Source organism: Polyodon spathula, chromosome 4, assembly GCF_017654505.1.
Source record: "Polyodon spathula isolate WHYD16114869_AA chromosome 4, ASM1765450v1, whole genome shotgun sequence".
Classification (NCBI taxonomy): Eukaryota; Metazoa; Chordata; class Actinopteri; order Acipenseriformes; family Polyodontidae; genus Polyodon; species Polyodon spathula.
The window spans coordinates 35096689-35120420 of NC_054537.1; the positions used below are offsets into that span (position 1 = coordinate 35096689).

The 23732-nt window shown below is 36.3% G+C and overlaps 1 protein-coding gene across 1 annotated transcript; it reads right to left on the minus strand.

The window, feature by feature from the left end:
• Positions 1-3641: 3641 nt before the first annotated feature.
• LOC121314471 (twisted gastrulation protein homolog 1-like) lies at positions 3642-22358 on the minus strand. Its single transcript, XM_041247783.1, has 5 exons — positions 22132-22358; positions 20360-20526; positions 9971-10070; positions 6827-7093; positions 3642-4114 (listed from the first exon to the last, which is right to left on the minus strand). The coding sequence occupies exons 2-5, from the start codon at positions 20483-20485 to the stop codon at positions 3933-3935; spliced, it is 675 nt and encodes a 224-aa protein (XP_041103717.1). The 5' UTR covers positions 20486-20526; positions 22132-22358; the 3' UTR covers positions 3642-3932.
• Positions 22359-23732: the final 1374 nt, after the last annotated feature.

Here is a 23732-nt window from a genome sequence, read left to right on the forward strand (position 1 = left end):
CTGGCAATAGTATTATTGTTCTTTAAAACTACAATGTCTTGTAAATGTCTGTGTTGACCGTATGTATGGTTGGTTTACAGGTGACTTTATAGTCAGGTGCACATATGTAGCTGGCATATAATATAACAGTTTTATTTATTTTATTAATTGGTTTCATTAAGATTATGTATATATTTTTTGTTTGTTTGTTTTTTACAGCATTAAATCTCCTTACCATCATGTTGAAAACCAACACAACAGAAATTACTGGAATATGCAACAACGTTCCAATCTGACACTACTGTATAAATGTTTGATATTTTTTTAACTTTAAGCCGTTTATCCAAGTCACCACATGGACTGCTTGAATAATTGTGACATCATACAAAAGACCGTACAAATTATAAATACACTCACAAATCTGAAGTTAGTGTACAGAGACAATTTATTTTTTAATTAATTACACTATTCTATTACATACACATGGAGCCATATTTAAGAAATAAAAAAATAAAAAAACTAAGAATGTTTGATCAATTTATTCAACTCCATAACATTTTGTCTTCCGATAGAGAGTGATTAGAAGTTTATTCTCAAGAAACTGATTTATCTAAAAAATATATTCCTGTGACACGCATTTGGCGGGTCAGACCCGCAAATTGATATTAAAACCTGCAGATCCGCGACAGTCATTGTACAACCCGCAAAATAAAATGTATATGTAATATCACTGTTTGAGTCAAAAATAGAAGTTTGTCATTATCAACATAAGATTGTATGTACATGTAAATTCATTGATGGATTCTTAATTCAAGTTGCAAATTATATAACCACACTTAGATTAGAAGCCAATGCAATGTAACATTAGTGGGGTCCTTCAGTCACATGGCACAGGGGAATTTGGTGGTCCACAGTGCAGTCTTCTTTTTAGGACCTCAGATTCTAGTTCCTGCCTAGCTGTGTTACAGACATACATTGTCAGTGTTATAGCTTCCATTACTGGAAACAGCAGTATTTCCAAATCCTACATAAACATTGACCATCACCTAAAAATGAGACGCAGGCTTCTAGTGGGAGCATAAACACAGACAAGCCTTTATTCCTACGAACACCTAGCACGCTAACTTGAACATTTGCTGCATTAATGTAACCTTGGCTACTTACCAATGCCAAGACACTGGAATCACATGACACTCTGTGCACCTCACTTCTTGGAGAAAGGGCCTTTTGTTCAGGGTTCATGGCTACCGAAGATACGCCACACAGCAATACTTTTGTTTTCATTCAACTGAACACAGGCACACTGCAAAATACTGTCAATAGACTATTTGTGCAGAAGGGCATTCACTTTCCAGCTGATGAGTGTAATCATAGATTTACAGACATTTTAGATCATTCTGTGCTTTATTTTTTCTTTTGTAAGTGAGGCACACTGATCTGTCTGTGGGAGGACACCTGCGAGGATTGTAAAAACAAGCAGAGCCTTGTTATATTAGGAAACAATCTTGTCAGTATCTAATTTTTAGCACATTTTCAGCACAAGACTCAGGAAGGACACAGGCAACAGGGCTTTGCTTATGCCTTCCTTTTTCACAGGGGTAAGAAAAATTGGAACAAATACATTGGCTCTAGAAAAATAAACACTTCTTTTTGTGAGTCTATTGTGAGTGATTTTATTTGGTGGAGATGTGCTTATTAGCTTTTCTTTTGTTTATGCTTCATTTTAATGACTTAGATGAGATATCTACCACAATTGCTCACATTTGCTGATGAAGTACGAATCGCTAACTGCAAGTCAATAATTCCTTATACCAACACTTGTGCTGGATAATGCCTTTCCACACACTGCTTATAAAACACAGAATTTTTTCAATTTTTGCCCTAAGCTATCAAACCAAATTATCCAGCTCTAGCTATTCCGGGCTGAAACCACAGCCTGATTGTCTTTATAGAGTGCATTTCTGTAAAAAGGTTCCTGTTTTCCTGGGTTGTTTTAAGTTCCTATAAGAAATCTGGTACTTGGTTAATTTTCAATTGAGATTTTTTTTTGCTTATTTTGTAAGTAATGTCAGTGATACATTTGATTGCAAGTCTGAGGCAAATTCAGGTCCTACTGAGCTTCTGACAGATGAAAGCAATACAAAGTCCCCTTTCACCAGAAGATTGCAAATGGTACAGAGAAAATAGTCCCAAATCCATCTCATTCAAATTCAGAAGACACAAACCAGACACAACACTTACCTGCAGTCTCAGAAGATATCAGGATGCAGCTAAATAGAACAGAAAACAAGTCAAAATGGACTTTCTGTCATGTATTCATCTCTAAACAATGTCTGCTTGTGTTGTATATTGATTTTCAGCTTGTGTTTACCTCACCCAGATGTAGTTATGACAACCTACAGCAAAACAGAGCTTAAAAAACAAACAAGGAAAAACTTTTTTTCTTGTGGTTTTTACTAAAAACAAAATCAAATGTTCCAAGCATTTAACGGAAATGCACAAAGTATGGCACACAAATGCCTTTGGCAAAGATTTTGACATGGAAAGTGAAAACATCTCTGATCGCCACTGAATTGTATGCATAGTTTTTGAGAGGCAAGTATCTGGATAAAATTGACACACTTGGTAATAAAAGAGTATTCTGAACTCTGAAGAGAATAAAACCCAAATTATATTTAAAAACAACCGTGTTGCATGTATGTGAAACCTATTTCAACTGATAAAAAATGCATATATTTATCAGTCATTAAATTAAATGCAAGTTAAAATTATTGTGAAAAACTTCCAAAACTTTCCCTTCAGTTCTCTGGGCAGAGATGCGCATCCATTACGAACTGCCTCATTTCACTGACACTTAGCAATGGAAATGAGCTGTGAATGACTTCATACAGTAAACCAATAAGAAAGACAATGGTTTACTAACATTTCTGCCCATTATAAGCAAAAAGTCACCTGCAAGACATGGAATTGATGAGGGTCTGTTAATGTTTTTGTCCAGTGGAAGATCATCTGTCTACAGCAATGTTTCCCAAAGTTGGCCCTTCAGTCTTGGTCTTTGTTCCTGTTCTAAATAGTTTAATTGAACCAATTAAACCTCCCTCCAGACCCCAAAGCAGTTGTAGTTAATTATCTCATTGTACCTGTTAAACCAGAACCGTGACTGGACACCACTGGTTTACAGATTATGACGATTTAGCCACAGAATTGTCTGCTTGGATGTGAACTTCAGGGCTCTCCAGAGGACAGGACAGCCTGAACTATTACATTCTTCCAAAAATCAGCAACTGCACCCAGAGCTGTCTCAGTAATTCCTGTGGTGTGCCAATAAGGCAGATCCTAACCCAAAACTAAATAAAAAAAATATTTATAAAACTGAATTTAGAATGACTTAAGGTATTATATGTTGAATAAAGTAAACAATTAATACAGATGGCTTAAAAAGGTAAACAATTTGATGTTTCCTAGATCTTTCACTGTGTTTACTTTCAATACCACTGCCCCACTCAATCATATTGGTGAGTAACAAATGCTGGATTTATACAACACCTTACAAATAAATAAATAGAATTACATTATTTTAATAGTAAAATAAGCACAAACACCAAGCTGGATTTTTTTTGGCATAGCATTTATTTGCAAGCATGGTGAAGATGGATCAGCTATGCAGGTGTAGATTCCTGAAAAAAAAAAAAATCAAATCTACTGTAATATAGATATACATCTCTGGTAGAAACCTATACAACTTCTAAAAATATACAGTAAAAATGTAAAAAACACAAAAGGATTTGGCGAAGGCAAATATTTTACATCATCTTAATATGAAACTACAATACAAATGACAACTTATTTTTTGTTTTGCACAGTTTTAGATGGCAGTCACCATTACTCCTGTTCTGCTGTTCTTTGTATTTGTTGTCCATTGTAGAAGTACTGTGTTCTTGAGAAAGAGTCTTTCAAAACATGCAGTTCATGCACTTGACAGACTTGCTGCCATAGTCAATGCACTCAGGCCCTATGCATTCACAGCAGGCGTTGTGGAACCATCTGTATTTGGAAGCTCCCATGGATTCACACGAGACTTTACACTGGTGGATAGACATGCAGTCATCAAAGTAGACCACTGTGCACATGTGATCTGAAAAAGGAAACCAAAGATAATGAGATTTAAGAGCGTGTTTAATGTAACGTTTTCAGACAGTTGGGATCGGAAAAAGATTTGAAAATCAGTCCCATTCATGTGAACGTTTTTTTTTTTTTTTTTTTTTTTTAATGACCTACTGCAGTAATTTGTTGCAGGATTTTTAAAACTTACTAATTATAGTTAACGTAAGACAGACTTTATATTGGTGTCTCCATTTTTTGGGCCACATTTTATTTATTTATTTATTTACTTTTTTTTTTTTTTACTGAATACAGTAATGTAACTTTGAATTTTTGGCAATAACAAAGTGTACTGTCTCCCGAACCAAGAATCAAAGTGGTTTAGTTTATATAACTTTTCAAGTGTTTTGAACTCATTATCTTAGATGGTGTCTGAGATATAAGTCTTTGATACTGGCAGTGGCAGCTTTGTAAAATTAATAACACAATAGGTAACCCCCCCTTGTATGATAACCATGATCAAACATTACTTATATAAATCACCGAATATAGTTGTGTATAAAGCCAATCTCTCAAAAGGTGCAAGGTCTTTTTCCAGAAACAAAAAAGTCATACACCCCAATATGGTAGCCATCTTAAGTCACAGGCACCTTTAGCGTTTCCTCTTAAACGGAATATGAAGTCTGTATCTTAAATGTTTCAGATGTTACTTTAAGTTGCCATGTCAATGGGTATACTACAACCTTTAAGCTCCCCTAACAGGGACGAAGAAAAAGCTAAAAAAATTACATTTAATTACAGCTTCTTAAAAAAAAAAAAAAAAGTTTCATTTAAAACCCAACCAGCCTGCCTTTCATCTGATTTTCTGGAGCACCAAGAAAGTCAGACAATTTTGGTCTTCTTTTCTGCCAGGGTACATATGGTACAAATAACAGACCATCTGTTTTTGGAATGAACAGTTGTTAATTAGTAGAGCAGGACCCAAATGGTTTATTGCTCTGATGATTAGAGTAAAACAGGCATGCATTTATATCAGTTTAGATTAAGTTTTAGTTTCTAGAAGATAAAGTAATCATATGCCTGTTTACTACTAAGAGCTGGTGAAGTTTCATTTTACACATGCTTGTCTGAGAATCTTTTCCCACCCAGGCAAATACAACTTGAGCTGAAAGTTTGCATCTGAATTAATGAGTAGAAGCGCCTCAGCTGGAGTGTACTTTAATGAATGTCCCATTCAACAGTAAAATATAACTGGGTCAAGGGTTCATAACAGAGCAGAGAAAAAATAAAAAGAAGAACAAAGGAGAACACAGATCAAGATTAATTAGGATCACTTTCACAGCACTGGAGCGAAACCTAGTCTAACCTCTGCGAGTAAACTAGCAAGCTACTTTGTTTGAAAGCCGGTGAGCTTTTTAAGGTAGCTCAAGAGATGGATTTCTTAGAGCCGAGGTGGGAGTGCTTTGTGATTAAAGCAGGTAACCTTCTAGAGTTTACACAGCTGTTTTACTTATTTCTCCTTGAAAACCTTTCAGCCTATCAGCAAGTCCAAATTGCAAGCATTTTTCAAAACATTTTTCAGTGGGTTATGCCTCTGGCTTGACCGTGAGAATTCTCAATTCTCAATTCTCAACAGTACATAAGCTTTATTGATTACAATACCATAAATATACTAAACACAAACACAAATATGGAAGCAAAGTAAATCACAAGAATAAACACATCACACAGTTTTACAGAATTTTATTTAGATTATGCAGTTTTGCAAGTATAATGCTTTTATTTGTTTAAAAAAGTGCAAAACGTTCAAACTAGCATTTTACTGAACATGAACACTATGACAAGAGAATAGTTTACACTATCAGCTCTTGTACAGGCTAGCCAACTGCTTCACCTGGTATTCCCTGCCTACCAGCAGGAGATATTAGGTGTTTAAGAAGCAACCCAATTGCCCCACTGAAAGAAAGCATAAATGAATAAGGAAGAATTCTGATTCTGATCGCACAAACTTTGCATACATACAAAACATAATACACATTTTGAAATGAATTTGTGAAGAACGGTGTCGTGAAACCCACACTAATTTGTTAATCAGGCCCTAAAACTGAAAAGAAACTATTGTACTATAGGAAGGCCGATATCTCAACTTGACAAGTCGCTCACAACACAACAGCTGAGCCAATATTCTGTTATAATTAGTATACATTTAATGGCAATAATAGGCTAGTATAGGGCTATTACACTGCATTTAACCACACACACATTATATATATGAGACACTTAAATATTAGTGCTGGGATGAATATACGAACAAACATTTTTGACATTTATTTAAAAAACCATGTCTGTGTCCACCAGAAATTACACAATTGATAGAAATTAGAAACTTATCACAGCGTGTTTTCACCAATCCCACATTTTCAGAAAATAAAGATGGCATGGCATGTTCTAGGTTAACTTTTTGTAATTCTATGCTTTGTTTAAAAAAGTGTAATAATACCAATTAAGATATTTAATAGCGAAAGCATCTAATGTTATGTTTGCATTGCCTATTTTTCTGTATTTGTAAGTTGTACCAGACATTGACATCAATAAAACCCCAAAATAAAAATGAGAGTTTAACTGTACAAAGAAAGGAGTGAAAACAAACACAAAAAAACAGATTAAAAAATATTGGGGCCTGTACTACTGTAGGGATTTATACAGCCATTGCACACCAAGGCGGCAGTATATTTGGGTAGCTTACCTTTGTCGCTGTCGTAGCGTGCGTGGATGTTGTTGCCGGGGACAGAGACGTTCAGGGACTGGGCTTCCTCGAGAGACTCGAGGAAGGAGACAAGGTTCTCGTGGTGGGAAAGCTCCTCGGCCACAGGGAAGGACACAATGTTCCAGTTGAGCTGCGTCTCCCCCTCTGTCAGTGCCCGGAACAGAGATGGGATTGGCTCGTGCAGCTCCTCCACCGTGCTCTTAGACGTTGGCGGTGTGTCACTGTAGTTTTTGGGATTGCACACTCCTGCAAAGACAAAGGCAAATGGAAACTGGGGTAAATAAAAGAAACATAACACATTACCAAAATCGCACCATTTTATTAAAAGTTAACCCCACCCCATCTTAGCTGGAACATAGTACACAAGACAAAAGTAAAAGGAACCAAATCACGTTTTACATTTCATAAGGTTTTTTTTAGAGGCATGTATTTTCAGAAATACTTATGTAAGTGCCATTACGTTACGTGATTGGGTACATGTTTAAAATACAAATCAATTATGTTGTGTTGGTAACATACATTTACATTCATGTACCTCAAGTTGCTTTAAAGTCATTGTTTCCCCAATTGGTCACATCTGAAAAAAACACACCTGAAACAGAACTAACTATGTGAGTCTTTGCGTTCGGATCCTGAGATATAACACAAATATTATACCCATTTATAATGCCTTAGTTTTAGTGCCTGTCTTCTATGGCTATTAGAATGACTACAGCACTAGAACTAAAACAAACAGAAAATTACTGTACCCCAGACTATATGCTCTAGCTGATATTTAGGAGCCCCTACCACATTTTGAAAACAGTTATGTAACCATCTTGTTAGTAAATCTACAGAATTGGAAAAACGACATTCAGACTATCAACTAAAGTCAAAAAGATTTAATAAAAGTATTTTCACAAAAATGTGTTAAACCCAACTTTCTTTAACATAAACCTGCACTTATCAAGTTTTGAAAATACATGCCTAAGCGTGTACATAGGCACCACTTTATGTGGACTATTTGCTCAACAGACACACTGGGAGACATTCCTTTGTGCGTCGTGGGGTTCTGGATAATGCTCCTGCTGTGATACAGAAGATCTCGAGACATGGATAAAGCAACCCTGTTTCAGTTTAGAATGCCCTTGTTATGATACAGTACTGTATATGTATAATTAAAAACTCAAATACAGTAACAATAACAAATGCTATTAACATGTGCAGTTTTGGGCAATTTAAATTTTTTGTATTGTGTGTCTGTGGTGAATTTTTTTTTATTTTATTTGTTTGAAAGTCTTATTACTGATCTGAACTCTGCATTGTAAGTAATAGTGATCTAAATCCTGTATTTAGGGCAGTCCTCTTATTTTGTGAATAAGCAGTCCTGATCCAGACACTACTTTTATCCATGGCAGACGTTCTTTCTTACCGCCACATGCTGCCTGTCAGGGCTGTGATTGTGAACATCTGGAAAGTTTAAATACTTTTCTTAAAAAAAGGGAGGAACTCAGTGAACCAAGCACTCAGACACACGCAAACACAATGGAACTTAAGGGTTTCTATTAGCTTTTCACAATGGAAATTTGCTTAATCCCAATTGTGAATCCACTGAAAATGTAAATCCTAAAAAATAACAGGCTACATTCCAAGACAGCTGGATTATTGCAGGAGGTTTGTTGACTGACTTTTCAAGAGCCCTCCCTCAATAACTAAAAAAGACAAAGTTTGACAATGTACTAAATCTAAAAGTACAAACAGCAAGGGTGCCAAGGTACTCCACTCTAAATGGCAAAACCCACATTAATTTGTCTATCTTGAATGGTACTGTGTGTGCAGCACCTGTCAAATCTGCCTTTTAGTGTTTCTGGAAACAAGTTCACATAATACATTCTTGTAATGTCATCCCTATGTATTACGAACAACCCAGTCAGTCATGGTCTCCTGGGAGTTTAAGAAAATAAACTCAGCTGTCCTAGCGCTTCCTGTGATCCACTGCACAACACTCTAATCCAGACCATACTGAACTGTAGGAAAAAAAGTTAAAAATTCAAGCAAGTAAAGTTTGGTGTAAAGGTTTTAGATTCCCCATCCACAACTCTGTGTTTTCTAATGAGAAAGACTGTTACATTTTGCCCTTGAAAACCCAACAGAAATGCTTGCACCAAAGTGACTTCTGCTTGACTAAACAGCCATGCCCTGTCAGATCCAGGATCTGAGCAGGCATATAGGGAGGGCTGTATTTTTTTCCCCATGTAAAAAATGGTTTATTTCATGACATTTCTAAATGTTTAAATTCTTACCTCAAAAAACAGTAAATGCTAAATTGTACAATATTTAGGTTTTTTATGTCCGCCATTTAAAAACATTCTGTTTTCACCATTAATGAATTATAAAATAAAAACAACATGTGAAATGGCCCCTTCTTGTACTGAACAGAGCGGAAATAGCAGAAATATTTCCAATCTTTGATGCAGCTGGTGTCTTTTTTGTTGAAGACATTTTAAAGAAATCGTTCAATAATTTACCAGAAGTAAACTTATAGGGCCCAATGAGGACTGTAACCTTTAAAAAAATTAAAAATACCCTATATTAAAGCTCTATAGCAACAAGCCATCTGTTTACATGATGCTGTTACACAAGTCAAACATTGGTATTAATTCAAATAATAGTAATTTCTCAACCATCTAAAACCCCAAAACACAGCTGTTTTTCTGTTTGCTTATCTTTGGACTACCCGACACGCAGACATGGTCGCAGAGGTTCTGTTCAGGGAGAGCTGGCTGGGGCAAAACTGTAACTGCAGTACTGTATTTTAAGGCCTTTGTATGATTCAGTTTCAAATAACAATCCAGCCCTTTGCCCGGAAAGAAAAGAAAAATACGAACTTGGGACTCCCCCAGGAGGGTCTGTGCGCCACAGCAAAAATGTAAGGCTTCACACTATAGTGGAGAAATACCACAAAAACAAACATTTCCAACCTGCACACAAAAGACAAACTGTCTCTAAGGACAGTCCATAAGCAGGTTTAGTGCAACACAATTTATTTTTCCTATCGGTAGAAAAAGCAGCATGTTTTAGCAGTTTGGGTAACTGGGGTGCTCCATTGCAGCAGAGACCCCCTGATCAGTGTGCAGCCCTCACCTACGCAGTCACAGCACTCATCCCAGAGAGTACCAAGGCAAAGCATGCACTCCTTACAGCACGAGCAGTTCCCATCCATCGGTCGGCACTGACACAGCTCCTGTGCAAGAGAGGGAGAAAAGTTTGGTCAGAAGACACACCTTCCAGCACTATGGGGAGTTTCATTCCGCTGCTAACAAGAGTGTGGGTCAAAATTACTGAGCTTTGTTACAAGTATTGCAATGAATTTTGACAGGTGATACTGAAAAAAAAAGTTCAGAAAGAAACAAACAAAAAGTTATATTAGATCATACATCATTCAATTCGAAACATTACAAAATCGAAATGAACTAGGACACAGCAAATATAGGGCCAACTGTGTTTATTGGTATTGGATCAATAAGCCTGAAACCATGTAATGGGAGGGGTAACTGACAAGATTAGGCAATGAATGTTACAAATGCAAGGTTACTTCACAAACTGCTCTGTCTGTGCTCATATTTTTTGGTGTGTCAAAGTGTTGTGCATTATCGGGAAAGTACACACCTGCCTCTCCTGAAACTTCTCCACACAATGCCTGAAGCTGAAAATGTACACATTCTTCAATCTCTTTGAAGTGTTTGTCTTTTAATCAATTCTCCACATCAACATAATAACAGTCTGCTAAAACACCTTAGCTTTGTTTTTATTTAAAGCATATACATTTCCAAACAAAGAGTACAAATCCAAAAAGCACTGAATTGGACCAAACATCCTTATAAATACAGTTCTTACTTACATTCAAGTATGAACTTGAGAACACGCTTTGAAAGGCACTTCTAACAATACAAGAAAGTAATTGAAGATCTAACTGAGTGCAGTATGACAATGGCAATACACCTATATGGAAACAATGTACATATATTATAATGTTATTCTAGAAAGACATTGACACTCGCCACAACTTGTGCAAAGTGATGTTAATGCGAAGTTTCATGACAAGTGGATAAGCAGCTCTCCACATATATGCAAATATTTAAGCACAACATACAGCAATGGCCAAAGATTTTGCATCCCCTATAGAATGAACTCATTTTGCTGAATTATGTTAACATATTAAATTACAGACCTCTTTGTAGTTTTCCATAATGAAAAACTGACAACAATTGAAAAAATGGCCATAGCTCTACAGATGGATACAGACATTCCCTTATATCCCTAGAATCTGACATTATAAATACATTTTAATAGACTAGTTAACAAAATCCTTGATCTTCATTGTTGAGGGAAGAGGTGCTTTAAAGAGAATTAGAAGCTTACAAAATTCTAAATGGTACAGAAAAGTTCAAACCCAAGTCACTACTTAAAATCAGCCCTGAGTAAATGACCAGTGGGGGAAATGGAAGTTGACAGCAAAGAAAAACAAATTCAACACTTTTTGTGTGAGATCACTGAGGCTTGAACACTGGAGTCAATCAAGCAGCAATTAGATTCTATTACATCAAAAAAACAGTACTAAACATGTACAGCTGTATAGGCTTTGTGAGTAGACTTCAAGAAACAATGTAAAATATGTCACTCTTTCATTAGCTTCTCACTATTGTTAATTAAAATGGTAATATTAGACCAAATAAAATAATAAGAACCATTTTATAAGGGTAATATATCAAACCTAAAACTGCAATTTCCTCTCCAAAATTGTAAATTGTAGTCATTTTGATTTGTAATAGTAAATGGCACTTACTGTGCATAGTATATATAAAATCCAGGGCTTGTAATGGAACGTGAAACAAGCAATGTGATTGGTCGAGCAAGGTTGCAGCTGTCCATACATCGCCTGGATACAGACAGTTGGAGCCTTGTCACATATTCTAAATCACTGTGCTGCTTCACAGAAATGTAAAGTATCGGACGGTAGCCATGTTGCTTTTACAGTTACAGATGTACAGCTGTAACTATGAAACTGAGTGACCGATTACCTGCAAAAAATCCCAAAGTAGTAAGAGACATGCTGATTTGGATGAAGAACAATTAAATGAACTGAAGAAGGTTTGTAAACACTACAGAAAAACACCAAAAGACAGTCCTGCACATTATCCACCCCTCTCAGACACATATCTTGAAAAATTACTGTAATCCGAGACGTTGTTGTATTTATTTGTATTCCTCCCATATTCTGCTCAGTGTGCCTGCACTGAGTGACGGAAAAACAAAAAAAAAACTTCTGAACTCCGCCCCCCGGTGTATCTTTTCAATGGCAATGTCCACAATATCAAAAATACAGATGTACTTTCTATCGCATGTTCTAACAAAACTTAACTTAGTTATAAATAGGACTACTTCATTGGCGTAAGACTATTTAATAAAAAAAAAAAACATTTTTTTTTTGCTCTAAACATGATTTATGCTATTTTTTCATCAAATCCACCATTTGACCTGGATTATAAATAAACTAAGGCCATTCAGGGCATAGGTATACATGGAATATACAGACTTCTCAGGGGTTGGAGGCGTCTGTATATATTCGACATATACGGTCGCCCTGTCAGGCCTTATTGCATACATACACACACACACACACACACACACACACACACACACACACACACACACACACACACACACACACACATACACACATTAGCTCAAAGAGTCAGCTATATATATACACCCTTCAAAAAAAGAAACGCATAGCAGATATTTTTTCTGAGTGTCACATTGTCAAGATCGAAAACGCATGATGTACGCCAAAATGACAAAACACGTAAATATTCCCTCAAATTAACACCATTTGCTTAAGACTTGCAATGGTCACGTGCATTCACTGCAAATAAAGGTGGAGGGTTTTCAGCTTGCATGTCTTATTGCTGTTTGCTGTAGACACATTTAAAGTTATGCATAGACTTACCGAGGCTCAACGGAATAATGCTATTGGACACTTGGAAGCTGGCGAATCTCAGTCCGACTTGGCACGGCATCTGAATGTTTCCCAGAGCACTATAGGACGACTTTGTAACCGAAACCAGGAACATGGGACAACGTCATTAATTTTACAGTTTCAACACTGCAACCTCTCCAACATCTGCAGTACGGGCGCCAATCTCAGACTGTGGCAGAATCAACCTTGTTCATGTTCAAGGCAACCTGCAGCTCAGCGCTCTTGTCATGACATCATATGGCCTCCTGTGATCCCATTCATGAATCATCGTCACGTCATTTTCCAGCATGACAATGCACACAGCCCGGGCCACCACAGCTTTCCTCACTGAGAACAATGTTCAAGTGCTTCCCTGGTCGTCTCGATCACCAGATCTGAACCCCATTGAGCATTTGTGGGACGAGCCTGATCAACGTGTGCGACAAACGTCACCCTGAGCCAGAGACGTTACAATGACTTTTCCAGGCACTTGAGCAAGAGTGTGTTGCCATTCCCCGGCATGTTATCCAGGCTCTGATTCGATCCATGGGCAGCAGATGTCAGGCCATCATCGATGCCAGTGGTGGGCATACTCATTACTGATTTCTGTTGAACTTGAACGTTGTTTAAGCTTTAAAAGTGACTTTATTGAATGTTTTAATGATGTCTGTACAGGTTAATGTTCTCTGGAACTGTATTTTACTATGCAAACTGCATATGCAACAAATATTAATGTTATAAAAAGTACATTCAAAACACCTATGCAGTATATTTATATATATATATATATGTGTATATATATATATATATATATATATATATATATATATAATAATATATACTATATATATAATATATACATTATTTTTAATAGTTAAAAGTTCCAATGTTCATAATCTATTAGTAAAGTATCCCAATGAAAATTTACGATTTCTCAAAAACTAATTATATGAAAAATCTTTTGTAGCAAAAGTTTTGCTTTTGTGGATGTGGAATAAAAGTTACAAGAAATAGATGTCTACAATTATTTATTTCAGCTATTTATTTTGCTAAACTCCAAAAATGCTAATTCAAAAGTATTCATACACTGACAAGGAAAATGAAATTAATAGCTACTTGAGGCACTGTGGCAGGGCGATTGCCCTGCACAAATGGGGATTAGTGTAATTTGTATGTAGAAGTAGGTTTATTGTGTATCGTTTTGGAGTTGATTTGTGTGATTGAATTATTGTTTACAGGCGGGCGCTCGATTGAGACTTGCTGCCTGCTAGACTTGGTTGAGGGGAAGGGCAGCAAGTGATTGGCTGTGCTGGTCCTCAATCAGCAGGTGGGCGGGTCTTGACAGAGTGTCCATCAGTTAAAAACATCCGCAGGAGACGGCTCGAGGCGATTGCAACGCCATGCCAGAGGGGAGCTGCGTGTATTTGGGAGGAGAGCGTCCTCTCTGCAGGAACAACAGATGTGCAACCCTGAAACAAGTGGTGCTTGTGAAGGCAATGCCCAGCCAAGGCCGCAAGAAGCAGCAAGAGTCGTTGTATGAATACCGGCTCATCAGTAGGTTAGTTTAGGGGACAGTGATCCCATGTAATGTATAGCGAGGGTTACGTAGTGGAGCTGCTTCCTGGAGCAGGACGCCTCGTTTATAAGGCTAGCACTCGCACCGTGTGGCACCGTTTATTTGCATTTTTGTACAGCTTGCTGTATGTGCCCTCTGTGCGTTACCATGGCCGGTGATGTCACATTACCACCTTTATTTACCTTCTGTTTTTGTGAATAAATCCTGCGCGCCTGTTTTGACGTTTTCAACACCACCCCCAGTTGTCTCTCTGTTATGCTTAAGCAGCGGTTACCCACACATGTGACACGAGTACCCTGTCACAGCACCTTTAACAATAATAACCTCTTGTAAGAGATTCCGCCACTCACACCGTTCGTTGCCCCTTTAAAAGCAGACCCAAGACACAAGAAATTTATTTTTCCAGCGCTTACACGCACTTTTAATAAACAGAAATAAACAAAACAAAAAATAAACACTTAGCTCCCATTCGGAGCCCTAACTATATAACACAAACTGGAACCTAACTAAAACAGGACCGGACAGCTAACCTGTTTACCGGTTCAAAACAAACTAAACACATACGCACACACTCACGTACCCTTTCGGCATCACGATACTTTGCGGTTGCCTTTGCGCAACCGGCCTCTACACTCACAGCAGCCTTGAGCGAACTGGCTGCTCTCTATAAATACCCTGCACCTGGGTTTAATTTAACAATAACTACCCGGTGCAGGTGATAATTAATAATAAAGCAATTAACAAAATGTGCATACGCACATGTTTTCTGCAGGGAGGATACTAACCCCCTCCCTGCTGTATTACACTCTTTTAAAATGATTAGGATATTTGTCATGATTCTTTACTGGTTTTTAACCATTCTTCAATGCAAAATTGTTCCAGTTCATTCAAACTCATATCAAAGATTCTCAATTGGATTTAGGCTGGGACTTTATATAGGCCATTTCAGAACCTTGATTGTATTCTTCTTTAAGCATTCTGAAGTAGATTTTGATGTGTGCTTTGGATCTTGTGCCATTAGAGGAAAAACAGTCCCATAGAAGGATATCACCACCTCCATGCTTGACAGTGGGTACGGTGTTCTTTTCTTTATACGCCTCACCAGACTTTCTCCAAATGTAATGACTATCAGACCAAATGGCTCGATTTTTGTTTCATTACTCCACAAAACCTTTGACCTGAACTCATATTCATTATTCAAATGCCATTTTGCAAACTTTAAGAGGCTGTCCTTGTGACATTTTCCTAAGAGATTTTTCCTTGGCCTGCGACCTCTGAGACCTTCACAATGCAATACTCGACCTATGGTTGAAATGGAAACCCCAGTCCCATTTGCAGCCAATTCACTTTGAATATCTTTGGCAGTCAATCTCGGATTGTTATTAACCTTCCTCACAATTCTTCTACTTGTTCTTGGCGAAAGAACCTTCCTTCTTCCAGACTGAGGGAGCATTGTGACAGTACCATGAGTCTTGTAGTTCTTGATAATAGAAACAGTAGTTGAAATTGTGATATTCAAATGCTTGATAATCTTCTTGTATTCTTCTACAGCTTTATGACAATAAATACTTTTCTGAAGGCCTATGGTCTTCAGATATCTCTTTACTTTTTCCTCTGTTGACTTATTGGTAATGACAGCGACCCTCCTATGCCTAACCCTTTCATACTCTCTAAGAATGTTCACCTACAATTCAACATTTTCTAGACTTTTCTAGAATTAGACTCTGCGTTATCATATTGAAATTTCTAGCACCTTGTAGAAAATACTATCATAGCATCAAAGGATATGAATACTTTTGAATTAGCATTTTTGGAAGTTTGCTACAAAAAATAATTATAAATCTATTTCTTGTAACTTTTTCCTCATCTACAAAAGCACAACTTTGCTACAAAAGATTTTTCTTAAAATTCTTTTTTTTTTCAAGAAATTTCTAGAAATTATAAATTTCCATTGGGGTATGTAAACTTTTGACTACTATATATATATATATATATATATATATATATATATATATATATATATATATATATATATAGCTTATGCCAAAACCTTCTATTCTTGGTAGGCATCTGCAACATGTATAAATGTGTTTTACTTCATTTTACTTCGTCATTTGTTAATAAGGCAATAAGCAAAATCCTTAAACAGGGACTAGAACATTTTGTTAACAGGCAACATAATCATGGGATAAGAAAAAGAAAGTAGCCATACAGAGGCTCTTATACAAATGTGTGCAGACATGCCCTGCTGAGCAATCATGTGCAACATTTAAATTGCTACCACACCCTAATGGCTGTTGCTTAGCAAAACCTACAACTATTCAAAAAGCAAAAGTTATTTTAAGTTAAACCTAGTTATATGAAGTATGAAATTCTTATGTGCAGCAAAATCACCTTCTGTCTTAGGACAACTGTTCCTTGTGTTGTTTATAATAAGAATTAGACGTCACATCCCCATTGGAACTTACTAGCAGCAACTACACTTACAATTTTGCTGACAGTGTAGATTTCGCACTTAGAATGTTAGTTCTGAATGTTTAAACCACAACAGGGTCTATACAAACAGATGAAGTAAGTTAATACTGGGCTTTCATCTGGTTTTTATTTAGTTAATTTGACTCATAATATGTTTCTAAGTGTTTGGTGCCTACCTCTAACCAAGTTGAGAGTACTTTCTTTTGCACTCTTTGTATGACTGATCTGACACAGCTTGTGGCCCTTACACAGCAAAGAGTGTGTGAAAAATACACCAGGCTATTTATAGTTTAAAAACTGCTAATTAAAATGATCCACGAGTGGGAATTTTTACAATTTTTTTTTTTTTTCTAAAAAATATAGCGTTGATTACATGGTGCTTTATGCATGGTTAATTCACGGAAAGTAAAATTTTTGCTTCACTATATGTGCATTATAGAGAGAGAGTTATTTTATTTTGTATTTGACAGATGGGTGTTGTTATGTGTCCCGCGGCGCCCCACACCCCCTCTTATAATGGTCTTCAGTTATAATGCTCATACTGTGTGTCCCCAGAGACCTGCGTTATAGCGAGGGAGCACTGCATTTCCAAACTGTACTGTAAAACGTTAGGTAAAATGGATATATGAAAAAGATCAGTATCATTAATAAAATGAAACAATGTGAAATGAATAATTTCTGCTGGTCGCCACCTGCAATGAAACATCATACAGAGAATCATAGAATGCAGCTGTGCACCACGTATGTGAAATACGGAATGCAGCTTTGTATCAAAAGTCAAGTGATCGCAATATGGCAGCCCTATTAAGTCAGATGTCAATGCCATAGTCATCAAATTGTGCATGGAGGGGGGTTACATAACCTTGCAAATAATTAGTATCTATCGCAAATGGTTTCTGAGCTATGAGGCTTCGACACTAGCTGTGACGGCTTCAAAAGATAATCACAGAACATGCAGAGAAAGAAGCCAACACCTTGAAACATTAAAGTCATCAGGAAGGTTGAAAACTGTATGACGACATCAATACTGCAGCCTTCTTGGTGACTGGTCAAAGTGAAGGGTGTCGTTAGATTTTATATAAGTCTCCACAACACTGAAAATATAAATGTGAATTTGCAAGCTGAAAGGGTTACTGAGAAATTAGCAGTTGTAGAAGCAGCGGCAGTAAATTTACAAATTCACCCCACAGAACCTATTTTTCTCAGGTGCACACTGGCTGTGTGATCACGGCATGCTAAGAAACCAAAAAGAAGTAGGTTCTACATTATTTCCATCTGTTCATCGCAAAATAAAAATGAAAACTACAATTATGTGTTAAAGGCAAGCCATGAGGTCTTAAGCGTGAATTAATTAATATACCTCATGATCTTGAGGTGTGTTGTATGCTACCATCACAACATTTTAACTACAAACATATAAGCTAGCATAGGCAATTCCCAAAGCCAAATCCTTGGACATCTTCTCCGAGTGAATATGACTTAAGACAGCTTTGGTGTATGCACAGCAACAGTGTGTTGGTAAGAGGAGTAAGAAATAAAGCCTGAATCATAAAACCCAAATACTGAACTTTACTATGACTCACACACCAGAAAGATTAAAATCAACCAGCAGACGTTGAAAAATAACCCTCAGATCTGGTGAGGTAATGTATTATGGAAAATATGAACATGCAGCAAAGTGGGGAAAAAAACACATTGTTGCCCCCACAGTATGCCGCAGATACAAAAACGAAGCTGTGGATTCTTGCCATGCAGCAAAGAAGATTTCATAAGTCTCAGCTTTATTCTGTAAAAGTGGCAAGCAACTTGAAATCAACAGATTAGGACAGATAATCCATCTTCAATAATGTTTTAGACAGAAAACAGTGAAACCTGTTGGGCATGTAATAGAAGACATAACAAAGGCCATCTGGGGAGTGGAGACTGACACAGAAAATGGTTTACTGGCATTCAGTTCTTAGAAAACCACAAACAATCATCAACTATAAATTTCAGTTTTTCACCTGAAGACAAGGGATGGGGTACTTTCAACGTTATCTGTCGACAGTACTGAAATATATTTGTCTCCAAGCATCAAATATGTTCTACTGAGAATTGAAATTTACCTCTGAAAAAGGTGGATAAAAGAAGTCAGAGTGCTGCAGCAAAGCCCTTGAGACTCATCAACACAAGCCCTCTAAGGCACACGAGATGTTATACCTGCACACCCAGAAGAGGCTGTTCTCGTGCTTCACTGGGTGAATGAAAAGTGACAAGCTATGAAAGAAGTCCACAAACTGGGTCAAACTCTGGTGCTCTATGTAGAGTTAAAAGTGGGAAATGTGTCCAGATAGCTCAATGCCCCCAAACACTGCCATCAGCATGTTCTGCAGGTTACTGAACTAAACAAATACAGTAGAACCTGGTATATATCCAATCCTGTAAGATGCAATATCCTCTATTAACCGATGGACCTCATGCTGCTACTAAGTGAGTGGTACAGATGGAAACTGATCAATGCACATTTTATTATGGGTCCAAATCGGTCAAATTCAGCTCTTAGCAGGAAAGAATTAATGCAGTTGCAGATAATAAAATTAAAAATAAATAAATAAATAAATAAATAAATAATAATAATAAAACAAACCTTAAAAAGCAGAAGGAAGGTTTTTTCGCCAACCTGCAAACCCAGTTTGTGTGCGTGTTTTATTGTTCTTTCTGTCTCATTTTTGTAGATTACTTTGACAGAATGAGGAAGCACAGTAAGAACTGTTTCTGGAATGCATTTCTGTAAATGGCAAATACTGTAGTCCTGTTACAGTGGTTCATGTTAGTATAGAGATATAGGATTGACTTTTAAAATAACAATAATAAAAAAGTTAAATAACACCTAGCCCGAATGAATAACATGTTCCTAACCCATGTTATAACCTGTTCATTATCGACAGAAGAGTTTGGGGTAGTGTCAGGATGAGAGGCTTGTAATGGAACTGTTTCTGCTAATTTCTGTATGAGAACATGCTTTTTTTGGTATAAATAACCATTACTTCAGCTACAAAACAAATAAGCTGATTTCTATCTCAGCATGAAACCTCATTGCCTAACCTCATCATCTGTGTATCACCCCGTTCACTTTTTTACAGAAGGTCAACAGAAAATAGTTTGAGTAGTTTAGTGTGTTGGCTTTAAAAATTATTTTAAAAAGAATATATCTGATTAAATAGATATTCTTGAACCAGTGGATAAGGGGATTAGGGAAGTGACTTTGGAAATAAAATTAGACAAGAAGAATTTTCTTAATGCCACAAAAACTTTGACATGTACTGATAGCCAGAACAACAGGGTAAAGTCCATGTTATTTTTTAAATTCTAAAATTGACACTAGCACTGGTTGACATCTGAAACATATCATGACAGACCTCAAACTAATATAACATTATTCAAATCTTCAAACAATCGATCCTGGTGGATCATGATTCCTTACCTGGATAAGGCACTTGCTGACATCACTGGCACAAAGTGCCTTGTTGCAGGCACCAGTCAGTGACAGTCCTGACAGAAGAAACAATAACACAGCTGTAGCTGGGATCACAGCATACCCTGAACTCATCCCTGCTCTTCTGAGAACTGCCACAAAATCTGTGATGCAACCTGAATCAAGACAGTAAAATGGGTTTCAGCATGAGAACCACAGTACAGCATATGGCCCATTAACATGGCTACATACAGTATGTGTTTGTGAAATGGACTAATGAAAGATTTAAAAAAACAAAATTAGCCTACCTTAAATTGACTGGAAAAGTCATACACCCACCAAAAACACATGCATGCACACACACACACGCCCACATATATAAACACACACATACCCAAGGTGATTAGCCAGAGAAAACAGAAAACATGTGGCCAGTATGCTAATGTGATATAGACTTGTGAAACTGGAGGTTGGCTGCTGGTTAGCTCAATTCAAAATAATTACTAATATTGCGATTGTTCACTTTATTTTATCAACACTAACAGTGTTTACGTCCTCATGTTTAAATGTTTTATTTAGAATGCAGTTTTAAAATACCAATTTAATCTGGTACAGTACACGAGAACAGAGGTATCATGCACGATCAAATTATAATTTAAACACAAGTCACATAAACACGTTTCTGAGTTCATATATATATATATATATATATATATATATATATATATATATATATATATATATATATTAAATCTAAAATATCTAAACTATGTTCCACAAGAGTGTGTTTCCCCGCAATAGGGTTGCTCGTGAACAGTAAGACTGGAAAGTAAACATACATTGAAATTCAAGTGGACACTTGGTATTTCATTGGTGTGATTTAATTTAAAACACTTTCGACGGAGAGATATTTTGACCTTTCAACTGTGGAAAACGACATCTCTATATCTTACTGTTCTCTAAACCATTACATATTTTACTGGATAATCATCCCTTAGTAACAGTAAAATACCGTACGAATACCAGTACGTAGATCTTGTCCAATGACACGCTTCCTATTACGCTGAAAATATTAACAGATTTAACGCGTACAATTGTATACTTCAGTCAAAATAAGAGAGTGGGTAATTCGTTTCTAGTAATTCGTTTCTAGAAATGGGCTGTGCTTTTCCATTGCTTTTTTTAACATTCAACCTTTCTATTATAATGAGAAAAACACACCGAACTAATGTTCATCTTAGATACTTATATATATATATATATATAATATATATATATATTATTATAGTATATATATATATATATATATGTGTGATTAAACACAAGTATACAGTGTAATGATTATTTTTAAATGCGTATGTTAATGATTGAGCCCTTCCACGAGTTTCAATAAGTTGCCATGTTTAACTTTGCTTTTAACAAATGTACAGTATGCAAAAAAAATGTATTTCGCTTCCTATCGATTTTTATCTTGTGTAAGATAAGAAGTGAATTATTTGGAGGCATGCGATTGCTAAAATAATTCGCGACTTCGGTAAAATGAGTTATAAAACATTTATCTGAATGCTATCACATTTCTTATCTTGCAGGTCTCTCCATTTTCTCTTTGTATATTCCACTGGCCCCCCTGCATCTCCTCGACACTACCTCGATCATTACAATTGCATCACCTCGATCATTACAATTGCATCACCTACATTGAAAAGATTCCGTTGTGCATTGATTAAAACTAGCTGGCTTACAGAATTTTAAAAAATAAAAAAATAAAAAGTATAACTCACCTTCACACGTGTTGGCAATCTCCTTTGTGTTTAGTTATATTAAGGTATGTGTTGTTATTATGTTCCTTTTGATTTCTTCCCAATTTTTATTCAGAACAAAATCATGCTGATGTTCTCTTCTGATTGCGTGAGCTATACAGCACTTCACCAAAACACAAAGCAAGTGGGGCAGCTCTTGGGCGCCTTAAAGACATATAGTCAATTTTCAACTGCAGCAGCGCCTCGTGCAGGGCTGCCAGCAATTCCAGGTGAGAAACGTTTCTATCAGCTGCAGTGGGGGTGGGGCCGAGGACAAGCTGTGCCTCTTTTTTTTCTTTCTTGGAACCTAAACATCAACTCCCCACATACTTCAGAATGCTTCAGTGCTCAGTTTGAAACAGATAAGAGGAATTCTTACAATAAACAGTTTAAATTGTTCATGCATTTGAAGCCCCCCCCCCCCCCCGAAGACTAAGTCGCGATGCTTCTTGTTAATGTAAGCAATATTGTACTCTTATGTAGATTTTACTTCCAGGAGTAATTGTATCTTATATGACGTAAACAATGAAAGGCTACATTAAGCATCTTAAATTAAATTAAACTTAGATTCGCGACCTTTCCGAATTTTAGGAGCCCTACTCTAAAAACACAGCAAATACTAAAAGAATAATCTTTTTGTTGTTGTTTATTTAGTTTGTTTTTTTTTGTTTCTGGTTTTTGGTTTTGACAAGGAGCAATTTAGTTACTACTAGGCATACTTAATGTCCGACGCTAAATAACAATTATTTGGTAACCATTATAACCTTTGGAAATGTGTAGGACCTATGTACATAAGAAGATTATATATATATATATATATATATATATATATATATATATATATATATATATATATATATATATATATATATATATATATATATATATATATCTGGTCTGGTGTCAATTTTCTCAAATGGCTTATTTTCGCAGTCACTTCACACTTACTCTTTAGGAAATGTTGGTAGATTTGCTTTGATCTAACTAGATCAACAAAGCCATCAAACACGTTAAGACAACTTAAAACACTGATAACAAAATCAAACACACTGCCTACATTGTATTGCTTTGTCACTGTTCGCGATACTGTTTACATGTCCCTAGAGACGATCTTTGTTTAGTTTTCTGTGAGTTTTCTGGTAAGAAAAAAACAAAACAAACAAAAAAAAAAACTATACAAGTGTTAGCAGAGTCAATACCCTCATCTGCACCTAATTTGCACGTTTCTCATTTCTTTCTGGTGAAATGATAACACAAGAAGATGTTTTCTTTAAAATTAAAATTTAATGATCGCTGGATCATTTCAGCAAATTAAGCATGGCCATGTTGTGTATACTTTAGCAAATTTCCACATTTTAGAAATTTCTTAGAAGCATACACGACACACACACACACACACACACACACACACACACACACAAGATATAGATATATATAATATATATATATAATATATCTCTATATATTATTATTACTGTTTACTACTGTTTAAACCATGGAATTTCTCGTGAAGAGCACTTATGTACGGAAGTCTTTATAATGGATGTGGGATTTGAAAATTTGATTTTGTGATTTTGGTTGTG

Coding starts and splice junctions, on each gene's coding strand:
- LOC121314471 (XM_041247783.1), bottom strand. CDS start 20,485: ATGAGTTCAGGGTATGCTGTGATCCCAGCTACAGCTGTGTTATTGTTT. Junction 7,094..9,970: donor TGAGTGCTGTGACTGCGTAG/GTGAGGGCTGCA, acceptor TTGTCTTTGCAG/GAGTGTGCAATCCCAAAAAC. Junction 4,115..6,826: donor ACGCTACGACAGCGACAAAG/GTAAGCTACCCA, acceptor TTCCTTTTTCAG/ATCACATGTGCACAGTGGTC.